This window comes from Anabas testudineus, chromosome 8, assembly GCF_900324465.2.
Source record: "Anabas testudineus chromosome 8, fAnaTes1.2, whole genome shotgun sequence".
Lineage (NCBI taxonomy): Eukaryota > Metazoa > Chordata > Actinopteri > Anabantiformes > Anabantidae > Anabas > Anabas testudineus.
Window position 1 is genome coordinate 19838268 of NC_046617.1, and position 12335 is coordinate 19850602.

The following is a 12335-nucleotide window of genomic DNA, read 5'->3' on the forward strand; positions in this document are numbered from 1 at the left end:
CATACGCCGTTGTGTACTTCAGCTCCTCACTGAAAAATAGATCCACAGAGTTTAAAATACAACAAGAAGTAGAAGTACACAAAAGTAGTAAAAGTATTTAATTAAAGTTATAAACACAAGAACCACTTTTATATATGTTTATAGGGATGTAGAAGACAAAACACACAAGGATTTGGAAGAATACATGCAACATACAAACAAAAGCACAGTTTAAGTAGATAAATTATTATTTTTATTCTCATTTAACGTTTAAACTAACAACTGTAAAAGAAAACACACGATTTAGGAACTATTTTATTTTCATAACAAATGATGGCGGATGAATATGTGCGAGACAGAAATAGGTGACGAGGCTCTGACTGGGCTTCCGTTGTATTACGGTAAGTGACGTCATCGGGTTCAACCCTGTACGTCATGTTTTAAATCCCAGTTTTTTTTATGAGGTGAGTTTTATTCTAAAGGAGAATTTCACCGTTTGTTTCTCGGGTTCAAATGAAAAGTTGAAGACTTTAGGAAAAGATTTAGGAACCTGTGATCAGTGTAAACAGAGCAGGTGAAACCTGTTTCAGTGTTTATGGCACCTGGATGTTGTTTAAGGACATTTACAAAAACATTTTATTGTTCTGATGAAATCTGGAGCGGTACTGGTGGGTGGTCAGGGTCATGGGTCATGGGTCATTCAGATGTAAAGGACTGGTACCAGTACGAGACCAACGAGTCCCCGCTGCGTGTTTTTCACTTCATGATGTGCTGAAAGTTTTTAGCTGGTGGAACATTTGACTGAACACTTTTTATTCCTAGAGAACTGTGTCTCTTTGACCTGAAAGACTCATCGTCTTCTTTGAAATGTTCTGTCAGAATCAAAAATACGACTTCAATTATTTTCAATTTGTTGCATTATCCGTTTATTTCCATTTTACACAACATCCCGTGGTTTTTGGAAACAGAACTTTCGCCCAATGACTCTAATAGAAAACGTTTCTTCTTTGACAGTTGAAACAAACATTTTATAAAATTAAAAAAAGACGGGACATAGGTTTGTACAAGGCCTTACATTGTTAGACAAAGGCAAGTTTAATTAGAACTAATTACACACAAAAATAAAATACTCTTACAAAATGATAGTGTTAACATACATCAAATTGCATCAGTCAGCTATGAGAGATATAGTCCTGCTAGTGGATCATGCTATTAAACAAACAAAACTTTAATCAAAAGTCGTGTTGATCAGTGAGAGGCAGCTACGGGGCGTTTGCAGAGCGATGTGTAGTGTAGGAGCAGACAGCAGGGCCACCAGCCTGTGCACTGGACTGAAAGGTGAAAGAACATCTGGTTCAGAAGTCCCCGTTAGAACAAACACAGAGCAACTTCACTGTTTGTGTGCGATTCCTCTTTTCAGTTTCCTTAAGTTAAAGATAAATTACAGCTTGTTTGATCCACATATATGAACAACATCTTATTTCTGTACAAAGCACCATCTGAGGACACTTTTCACTTTGCATACACTCGTCTACAGAAAAGAACAAAATCAATCAACAGTTCAATAATAGACTTTTTTTCGAAGTGTATGCAAACGTTAAGAACAGTCCACGGTCGTAGAGATTGCTAGACAGGCAGCATCTTTTTGAAAACATTCAAGAATTTCATTTTTAATCAGAAAACAACCCCCTGCCCCCCACTCCCACATTCTCGAAGTAGAATAAAAACGTCACCGCCAGGACTTTGCAGCAGGGTCGAAGTTCATCTCATTCAACCAAAAGCACATACGGAGACATGCAACGATTAACGTGTGTTAACGCTCTGCTGCGGGACAAACTGATTATTCTTCTTTTATTTTTCATTTTAAATAACACTGAGGAAATGAAGACAAATCGTCAGAATTAGTTTCTTGGAAACAACGCTACAAACGACACGTGACATCTCCTGAGAAGAACTCTTGATTTCAAACAGGTACGAGCATGAGTGGTGTCCTGTGCACGTCCAGCAGTAAAGGTGCCAAGAGAAGACAAACCAGGTGGCTACAAGGTAGAAGGTGTTTCTCTTTTAGGACAACATGGAGGCAGCACGAAATGGATTATTATGGCCTTTGGAACAGAATAGTATTAGACATTAATGGTAGGTTGCATGCTAGTGACAATAATAATAATAATAATAATAATTAAAATAATAGCCCAGCTACAAATGACAAAATGTGAAAAAGGTATAAGAAGAAGGGAACACCGCCATCCGCAGCTCCAAGGTGAAATCAACAGAATTTAAAGGGTCTGTTCAGTATTTGCAAAGATTCATTCATTCATTCAAAGTGTTTATGGCACTCAGAGGATATTGTGATTTGAAGATTTTTTGCTCTTAAGACAAACCTCTCCCTGCACAGTCAGAGAAGAGGCTACGTGGAGAAAGAACCCGCAGCATTCTTTATAGTGAAGTTCAGTCAAGCTTCATTCTGCTTTCACAAATTGTCTCCTATAATTTAAACACTTCAAAGTTTTTATTTTTCTGAAACAATGAAAAGGGGTTTCTGAAATATAACAGCAATAAATTATATATATTATATAGACTTTTATTGTTTCTTTTTCAGTTTTCCCTGTTATATAAAAATAACACATTTCAAGCTATGCATTCATTTTATTCAATGTCAAACAAAACTAGCTGTCAAACATGTGATGTTTTCTGGAGCAGAGGCTCCGGCTGCTGTCTTTGGAGAGGGCTGTAAACAGTCGGGCTCTGCCTAATTCATTTCCCGTGTTTCCAGGCGTCGTTGACAAACCCAGGGAGGTCGCACCGAGGCACCAAACAGCCGGAGTCGTGCACACTCCGCGTCCAAATCTAGTGTTTCCGAGTGGTTGTGGTAACCGGTAATAAACCCTGTACTCAAACAAACCAGTCTTGTTAATGTTGTTTCAGAGTGGACTGACTTTGTGTTCTGCTGGGTAAAAATGGGAGCACTGCTACATGGATACAGTCTATTTTTTTTAAATGCTAAAATGAACTTAGAAAAAGGGAAGAGCCTGCAAAGTGTGCAGGTTCCACAAGTTAGTAAACAGTCAGAGTTATTAGCAGCTGAAGAGATCCTTTCAATGATTTAAAAAAGACAAAGAGGAGGGCTGGAGGCTCTAAAAATAAAAAACACACAGTCCAGGCAGATGACACTTCCTGGTCTTCTCTGCACACCCCCTTCAGCTTGGCCACGTGTCCCCTGGGATATTTGGGCAGCACCGGGTAAAGCAACCGCTGAAGACCCGTCTGAGTGAACTGGAAGGAGGAGAGCGACGGGGTCATCGTGGCTAAAACCGTGTTGCTTCTGGTTGTTGTGGAGCCTCAAGCATCCACGTCTCACTCTACAGCGAAGCCGCACGTCTCCTCGATGGCGGTCAGCAACTTGTCGTACAGTTTGTCATAGTGCTCGTAGGGAGGAATGTCAATCCGATTGAAACTGGGGGGGAGAAGAAGAGAAACGTTTTTTAAATAAATCACGGTTCACCACAGACACAAAGGCGATAAAAAGGCAGACAACACATCACATGATGCGACTGTTCTCCGTGTGCTCACCAGGTGTGGGCTTTGGGCAGGTTGTTGGTGCTGGCATCGATCTGGTGGATGGTAAAGAGCCGTGGGCCGGCAGCACCTGGAGAAAGAAAAAACAGAGCAAAAAGCCACGTTCACACTTCTGCACCGTGCAGAAAGGTGTTTTCCACAGACGGGAATCAGACACAGCCACAGCTCATTTTTATCTAAGAGCACTATGTCCTCTGTGAACTGCTCTCAGCCCGGGAGTTTTCACTCTATAAACACATTTAACATCTTAAAACTGCTGACAAAGCTAAGAGCTTCAGTTTATGGACAATTCTGAATTTCCTGCCTCAGGTTCAGAGTTCAGCACCAGGTTCAGGGCAGTAAAGGTAACATCTGAGTCTGCAGGTGGAATTTTAGATCCTTATTTCAAATAGATTCCAGGTTATTTAATGTGGTGATTCTGTGTTAATTTTGTCAATGAAAACTTTGATAAAGTTTTATTTAATGACTAAACTATAACAACAAAAATATATAAAAAAATGTAATCTCGCAGAAAGAAAAGATGATTAATCTCTTTTTCAGCAGACATCTCAAGATTTCAATGACTAAATTAAGCTAAGAGGAATGAGTACTTACTAAAGTAAATTACAGTTTACAGGACGTGACTAACTAATTAACTAATTAAAAAATCCTGTTCAAATTAATACCGGACTTACTGTGCAATAAAACATTTGTTTGTTTTGTTAGGTTGGAAAACAAACTAGATTAAAGCAGTCGACACTTAAACTCATCTGGACAGTTTCATTTCATCCACTGAACAAAACCTAACTATAAAAAACCAAACGGTGTCACTAAAGTCAGAGTTTGTGTCTTTTAGTCTTTGGATAGACCCATTGAACCAGACAGACACACACAGAGACCTGGATTTCCAAACACACAAACACCTAGTCCTGACTGTGTAACGACACATTAGCATTATATACAACTTTAACTGCATGAAACCGAGTCTGGTCCAAGTCCATCACACAAAGCAGTGGTTTCTATACATATGCGTTTACTGAATAACAATTAAATTGTGAATGGAGCATTTACATGACTAAACACACAGGTTGCAGTGATCGTCCTGGCTGTTGTTACCTTGAAGGGCCTTGAAGCCCTGCAGGGGAACTCTGGAGGAGCCGGTGACAAACTGCAGCAGCCGGGCCCTGCGTTCCTCGTCGAAGGACTCCACAGCTTTCCAGAACCATTTGACAATGTTGCTGTCTGGAGTGCAGTGTTTGAGCCGCGTGTTGGACTTCCAGTCGTTGATGTCGATTTTACCGAGGCCGCACACGATCAGCTACAGGCAGAGAGATCATCTCAGCATGCTGAATTTAAAGTGCGTGTAGGTGCATGAAAGGTGAGAGAAAAGGTATAAAAAGTACCTCTAGCTCCTTCTCATCGAAAGCCTTCAGCAGGTGCTGGGGGATGACCTCGTTGAAGCCCTTCTGCAGAGCCAAGAACTGGGCCTCGATGCCTCGCAGAAAACGCCAGTTGACGTAGAGCCGGACGTACTCCTTCTTGGTGTCCTGGGTCACGGGGATGCTCTTACCGTTGGGCTTGAGCTCATGCTGGATGATCTCCCCGTAGGCATTGTGTTCGACGCAGAAGGTGTGGTCCAGCACACCTGTGATGTCATTATCCCTGCAGAGGGAGAAACACACAAGTTACTTTTCAAACGGGAAGCAACAGGATTTGGTTTTTTACTAAATCTGTATCATTAGGATTTACATTAAAAATAAGTTTAATGTTATTAATTATTAATCAAAAGATTATTTCTTCCATGATGACACAGGAACACGACATATTCCAAGATGACAATATAATAACAGGTGGTTCTAATATTTTAGTCCCCTCACTTATGTGTATAGTGTGGTCACAACATTAGAATTAATGTTTATTTATATAAAGTCACTGTATAATTTGGGATTTTGATTAATCACATAAAAAAAAAGATGGATTATTTAAGTGCAGCCTATAAAAGTCAATCTGCTCTTTTACTTCTGTTGTCTTTTAAACAGATCAAACATCAGATAAAAACTACGCCACCTTAAAAAGGTGTAATTTAAACCATGTAATTACAAATGTCTTCTGTCATATAATCTAATCTTTCTTGTGTCTTTAGTTGTGTTTAAGGTCCACTGGTGTAAAAATAATATATAATAGAAATATAGAAACTCTGGGGGGCGCTGTCCTCATAGTAGCAGACAGATTAAACTGTGTTGGTTCAGTGTAGTACTCAGAGGGGTGGAGTATACCCAAGTACATTTACTCAGCTACTGTACTTGAGAACAACTTTGAGGTACTTTCTTTCTTGTTTGCTGCTTCAGACCTTTGTGGAATATTGTACTTTTCTCTGCTTAAATCATCTTTAAATATTCACTCACTTTCCCAATTCACATGTGTGCATTTAAACTAAAGCAGCTGAAAGAAAAATAACTGGCAACAATCTGGACAATTGTTTTTCACGCAGATAATCAAATATTTCCTGGTTCCATGTTGTCAAATAGGAGATTTTGCTGCTAACAGTGCGTCTTCTACGTACAGGATCCAGACAAGGCTGTTGTGCAGGTCGGGGTCAACAGACTCCATGTCGTCCAGAGTGATGGGTTTCCCCAGCAGCTGCTTGTAGAAGGGTAGAGTGAAGCCTCCGTCTATGTAGTGGCCATGAAATACTGCCATCCCCATGATACGGCCCACAAAGTGAAAGTATGACAAGTGCTCCTGCAGGGAAACAAACCATCTTTAGTTTCCACATGAACAGACAGCAGCATGTTTGGGGCTGAGATCCAGTTCTCTTCCAGACTGTTTTTAACATACACAAACGTTTCTGACATGAGGAATTTATTACTCAGAGGAAGAAGAACTCACTATTAATCCTCTGAATTCCCCTCTGACAGACCAAACAAACACAGACAGAGTTCGAGTTGAGTAATATCAGTAGAAATGACCCGAAGCTCTGAGACTGTCTGAACTGTTGGACAATTTGAATAACTGTATCACTACAATGTACATTTGTTACCAGCAGTGACTGTGACTCACAGGGTTGACGGCTGAGTCTGGGTTAATCTGCAGCGTGTAGATGTCATCCCGAGAGTACTGGAAGAGACCGTAGTACGGGTTCAACATCTCGTGTGACAGCAGATAGAGCCACTCTCTTCATCACACAGGTGTAAGATGGAGGGAGGGAAAAAAGAGACAGATACCAGTTACATTCTCTGTTATATAAAACTATAAGACTAATATTATTAAATGCTATAAGAAAAAACTTAAAATGAACTTTAGTTCTATGATCTCTCTTCCACTAGGAGGCAGAGCTCTGTGATTTTTAACTACTTTATTTATTCCCATAGGAAACTGTTGTTGTCAGGCAGTAGATGGTGGTGGTGTCACAACATGTATCCAGGATGAGCCAGGAATCAAACCACCAATCCTGCCTTTCCAACTGATCTACATCCAATGTGTTCCAGCCTCCTCTTTTTATAGTTGAATATTGTACCCAGCAGGCACTTGTCATGTCTCGTCTTGACTACTGCAATGCTCCACTGACAGGGCCACCGTCATGCAGAGGTCTCCAGATGATCCAAAATGCAGCAGCATGTCTCATTTTTTATTGTTTTTGGTGGAACAAGCTTCTAAAAACTCTTCTTCACTTCAAATCAAAAACATGTCTCACAAATAAACAGCTTTCCTTCTTGTTTATTATCTCACCGAGTTAAATCACTTATTCTAAATGTACCTGGCCACTCCTCCATAGTCGAGCCCCTCCTCTCCTCTAAACTTCACCATTAGCCTTTTCCACAGGTCCTTCGGCCTCATCTTCATCACCTGCCGATACGACTCCTGCATCACAAACACACACAAAAAAGGTTTAAACAGGAGCACGGGAAGAAAACTGGATGTTTTTACGTGCCGTTTGTGCTCAGCACACACATCACATTGGACCAAACTGACACAATTATGACAGTTTGTCAGCTTGTAAACAAATGAACATCCACTGCGTCCAGGTGGTAAAAAGTAAAACAGCTATTTTTGATAATGATGTATTAGTGAATGACACACAGCGACTGTATGTGGAGTCAAATAGCAAAAGGACTTGTCATCATCCGACCTGTGCAGCCCACACAATTAGTTCTATGCATGTGAAGAGCAGCACATTACATCTACACTCATGGCTGCCACTTCAGCACAAGTGTATGGCTACTGTGGTGGTACAAATGAGCGCTGACATATGAAGAACAGAGTCTGTCCTGACAGGAGTCTGTCCTCACTTTTAAAAAATAACTTGCATTCTTTCATAATAATTATCATGATCATCCTGCCCTCTGAGAAAAGAGAAAACTGCAGTGGGCTGTTAGAGTAATCATTTCCAATTGGCTCTCTGTTGGGAGGTTAAGGTCTCTCCACCTCATCCCACGTGCAGGCGGCTCACAGCGTCAGAGGGAGGGCTCATTTAAAGTGGATTAGGAGCAGTTATAATAAATACAGCCATAAGACTATAATAACACAGCCTCTTCCCAATCCCGGTTCCACCGTGCCCTCCAGATACAGCAGCAGAAATGTGAATGTCTTATCTACACCGAGAAGTAAACACTGAGACGGCTCTGACGGTGCACCAGCTAACACTTGCCTATTCTGTCATAATTTAAAGCTTCTGGTGTGGAGGAGCTATGCAGTTATGTCTCGCTCAACCTCAAGAAGTCCTCTGCCCTGTCCACCCCTCCCCTGCCCACCACCCTGCCCCGTCTCTCTCTGTCTCGCGCTGAGATCAGCCAACAAAAATGTCTTCGTTCCGATTAACAGACGTGGCTGCTCCAGCACATTCCAGTGCATATTTTATGAGGGTCACACGGTCTGTTTGCAGGTGTTGCTGCTCTGATGATGGTCCCGCACCTCTGAGATGCAGAAAAAAAAAAAAAAAAAGAATCTGCTGAGAAAATCATTTTAAACAAGAGGTCTGCTTTAGATTTCACATCATCACACATCATAGATAACTGTGTTTGTGCGAGAGAGTTCTCTTAGCCAAACAGCTCTGGGCAATGACCTTTATGAAAGCAGACAAGAAGAAGGTGGGAAAAAAACCTTAGTCCATAAATAACTTGTATAATTACAAGCAGCTCTGGATCGGGCTCTGCTCATTTTGTTTCTGCTCCACTTGCAGGACAAGCAGAGCACTGGCACTGGTTCCAAGTGAAGGTTCAACATAGAGTGGATATTGTTAATCGCCTGCGGTACAAAATGTAAATTTGTTGGCTTCAGTTTTGGGGAAAACGGGGCAGATGGTTGTGCAAAACTACATTATTTCCATGTTTGTGTAGCATTTGAATTTGTGCATGCATGCTCGGGCTGTGACAAACATATTTTTCTCTGGGTCAAATTACGAACCTCTGTTGAAGTACCTATAACATGCAATAACAGGCACTGCTTGTGAGCTTCAGAAGATATGACGACATGACTGAGCTTGTTTCTTTCCATCCTCACCTCAAAGATCTCCTCACGGGACACTTCAATGCGGCAGTGGCCAGCCTGAGGCTGCTGCTGGGACAGCTCCTGGCGGAGGATCTTGAGCTTCTGAACGAGGTCTCGCTTGTACTTGGGCACCGTGAGACACTCAGCCTCCTCTGGGAGCTGACCGGGGGACACAAGAGCCTGCTGGGCCTGATCCTTCAACTGGTTCTGACGACTGGAGGGAAGAAGGAGAGAGCAGAGAAATGGGTACTGTGAGGTAGCAGAGAGGGAGAAGCTGAGGAGACGAGATGAAAGACAAAAGTCCTAAGTCAGGCAACACAACTACGAATGCCAACACACTCAAAACACAGCGTTCACTCTATCCTCTGCTGACTGCAGAGAATGAGGAGAAAACACACTCGGGTCATCTGGGAAGCACATCAAGTCAAACAGCTGCCCCAGGCCCCTCACAGAGGAGGTGGAGGTGAGACATCTTCCTTCAGACACTGTGATAAATTGTAACTCAGACCACATACTGGCCTACGAAAGGTAGTATCTATATATCCAGTGGAAACCAAGTTCAGACAGGATTTATCATCTGATTTACCCCTATAAAAATTATGATGCCACAAATATGTATATTTATTTTTAAATGGCATGTAAAGCTGTCACAGAGCGCCAGACGAATCCCCCTGAAGAGATCAGGTTGGCTGAGTCTGTCTCGACTTTTAAAAACACATTTCTACTGTAGAACTTCCCGTGATCTTTTACCACGTCCCCCTCAAGTCCTGTTTTCGTCTTATTCTACGGTGCATTTGTTTTTGAGGCTTTCAGCTGCTCTTCAGTAAAATACTTAAAGATTTTTAAGGGATTTCAAAGGTTTTATATTTTATTTATTTGTTCTAAGAATAAAACTTAAACTAAGAATATACTTAAAACTATGTTGTAAAAATAAAAATGTAATGAAGGCATTATGTCAGAAAAAACATTTCAAACACTGTAAGAAGAAGTGATGAATGCTGTGGCTGCGAACATCATCTGTGGTTAGTGATGACAGAGGTCTCGACTCCGGCACGTCCCACAGGAAGGAGAACAACTTTTGAACTAGGCTGTGCTTCAGAAGGCCTCAGAGGGTGGCACAGTAGAGAGAGGACACACAACACACACACACACGGAATCAAAAGCGCCTTTATGGGGCCAGCACTAAAGGATTATTTGCACAATGGCCTTTTGCACTCCAGTGGGGGGTAGTGGGCATGCTCGGCCCTGAGAGGGGTCATAAACACCAGACTCTAGAGCCAAACGCAGAGGGTGGTGGAAGCATACACATGTCTGTGTGTGTGTGTGTGTGTGTGCAGTATGGATGTGTAGGATGTTCTACTCAATGTGACGCCAAGATTAAAGTAAACATATCCACACTCAGGTGACAACGTCAAAGCACAGTAGGAACCTTAACTATGAGCAAGCTCACTTCATCACTGAGCACAGTTAGGCTGCATTGACAACTCCTCCCTCACAAATGAGTTGGTCTCTGGTGTCTGACCAGTAGAATCCATTTAGGCTTTTCAGTCCGTTCCTTCTATCCCAGAAAGGATACTCGAGACCTCCTCACCAATCCCTTTATTTCCTGCAGACTAGACTCAGAGGGAGGGAAGGCGAGAGAGGAGACAGGAAGGGCACTCTGCTCAGAGCACCCGAACACTGCAGACAACTCAGAGGGTGGGAGGAAAGGAAGAAGAGATGAGGCGCAGAGCATCTCTTCTTACTCTTTCACCCATAAATCAAACTCTCTTTCTGTCGTGGCTGCAGGCACACACGACCCATGCGTCTCTCTTCTCTTTCCAGCTCCTTTCTGATGAGCACGACTCTGGTGAACGTTACCTGGAGAGGCTTCACTGCAGAGACCACTCAAGCAACGTTCTGCTCTGTTACAAATCAGAAATGACTGGAAAATGATGCCGTTATTTTTGATGCAACTGTACAGAGTGCGCTCCAGCAGCCAGGTCTTAAAACCAGACAAGGATTCAGTTACCTACTGAACAGTGACCTTGACCAGTCAGGAGGTTTGGATTCAGCAAAAGACTGCAACATCATAGGGGATATAACCAAAACCATGCTGTGGATGCTCAGGCAGTGTCTCTAAAAAGGGCAGTAAAACCGAACTTTGACAGACACATGTATATATCGCAGGCATTTTTGTAAGATGACGGCACATGAGGGGTGAAAATTTCTAAAATCCCTAACTTGATAGAAGGCAGATGTCATAATGGAAATCCACGATGGCTGATATTTTTTCCAGAGTTTTGACACAAGGAAGAACGTCACTCCAACATTTGTTCTTTCTGCAGTAATAGAGCAGCTTCAGTTCGGACAGAAACTGTCCCCAAAAAAAGTCAATAAATCAACAATTACAGGGTTAATTTAATTAGAATGGATTGAGGATGGCTCAGGCTAAACCTCAGTCATGCACAATTTATGAAGAAACTATTTCCCAAATCTTAGTCCAAGATCCATGTGTCCTCGAATAACCAGGAGATGTACAACACAACATCTCAAACGTAACTTTACAATAAATGCATGTAACAAAAAATTTCAAACAGATTTAATGACATCCAGACAACACTAACGCAGAGAATAAAATTATTCCTGTGATTTTACTTATAACAACAAACCCACTTCCTGGCTTTGATGTGAAATAATTATCTGACCAGAATACATATACAACAAATTCTATGCATGAGATTTTGACACATCTGGGCATAATCATGCTCATGACAAAATTCCTACATCAAAAACAAATGTGGCGTGCCAGGCTACATTTTTATAAGACCTTTCAGGGGGCCATAGATGGAAAAAAAGTAAACTAATACAAAATCTTAAAACACGTTCTTTGATCCATCAGAACAGGGAAAAAAAAGTAGAAACCTGATCTCTCCATCGATGCATTCCGTCTCTGCACGGAGAAGGAATGAGCTCAGGCAGCGGAGGCCCACCAAGGCACCCATACCCGGCTCCACCTCGGTGGAGCAAAGACCTGTGGGTAATTTTACAGCTATCGCAGCACAGTGTTTGAACAGCTGCACAGGGGAAGATATTCGGAGCACGTGCATCTAAGCATGCAGGCATTTACGAAGCACAGAACCTACACACATGAATCGACCAGAGATACACACACGCTCACACACAGTTCATTCATCGACTTGGGCATCGAATTTATGCTCTGTTTCCTGGAGGTAAGACGCTCCCCAGCCACAGACACAGCAGCCTTGGTTTCCACTCTGCTATCTGATGTCTGGCCAAAGCCAGCTTTGTGACGGATTGTGTGCTAAAATGCC

General features: G+C 42.1%; 1 protein-coding gene across 1 annotated transcript in view; it reads right to left on the reverse strand.

Annotated features, from left to right (window-relative positions):
• Positions 1–888: 888 nt before the first annotated feature.
• LOC113163660 (E3 ubiquitin-protein ligase SMURF2) overlaps positions 889–12335 on the reverse strand; it is a 46480-nt gene continuing 35033 nt past the window's right edge. Inside the window, exons 12-19 of the mRNA XM_026362456.1 lie at positions 9034–9235; positions 7292–7395; positions 6595–6709; positions 6098–6276; positions 4938–5196; positions 4651–4852; positions 3550–3625; positions 889–3433 (exon numbers count right to left, since the gene is read on the reverse strand). Coding sequence (XP_026218241.1) covers positions 3334–3433; positions 3550–3625; positions 4651–4852; positions 4938–5196; positions 6098–6276; positions 6595–6709; positions 7292–7395; positions 9034–9235 — 1237 coding nt within the window. The 3' untranslated portion in view covers positions 889–3333. The remainder of the gene's footprint in view (positions 3434–3549; positions 3626–4650; positions 4853–4937; positions 5197–6097; positions 6277–6594; positions 6710–7291; positions 7396–9033; positions 9236–12335) is intronic.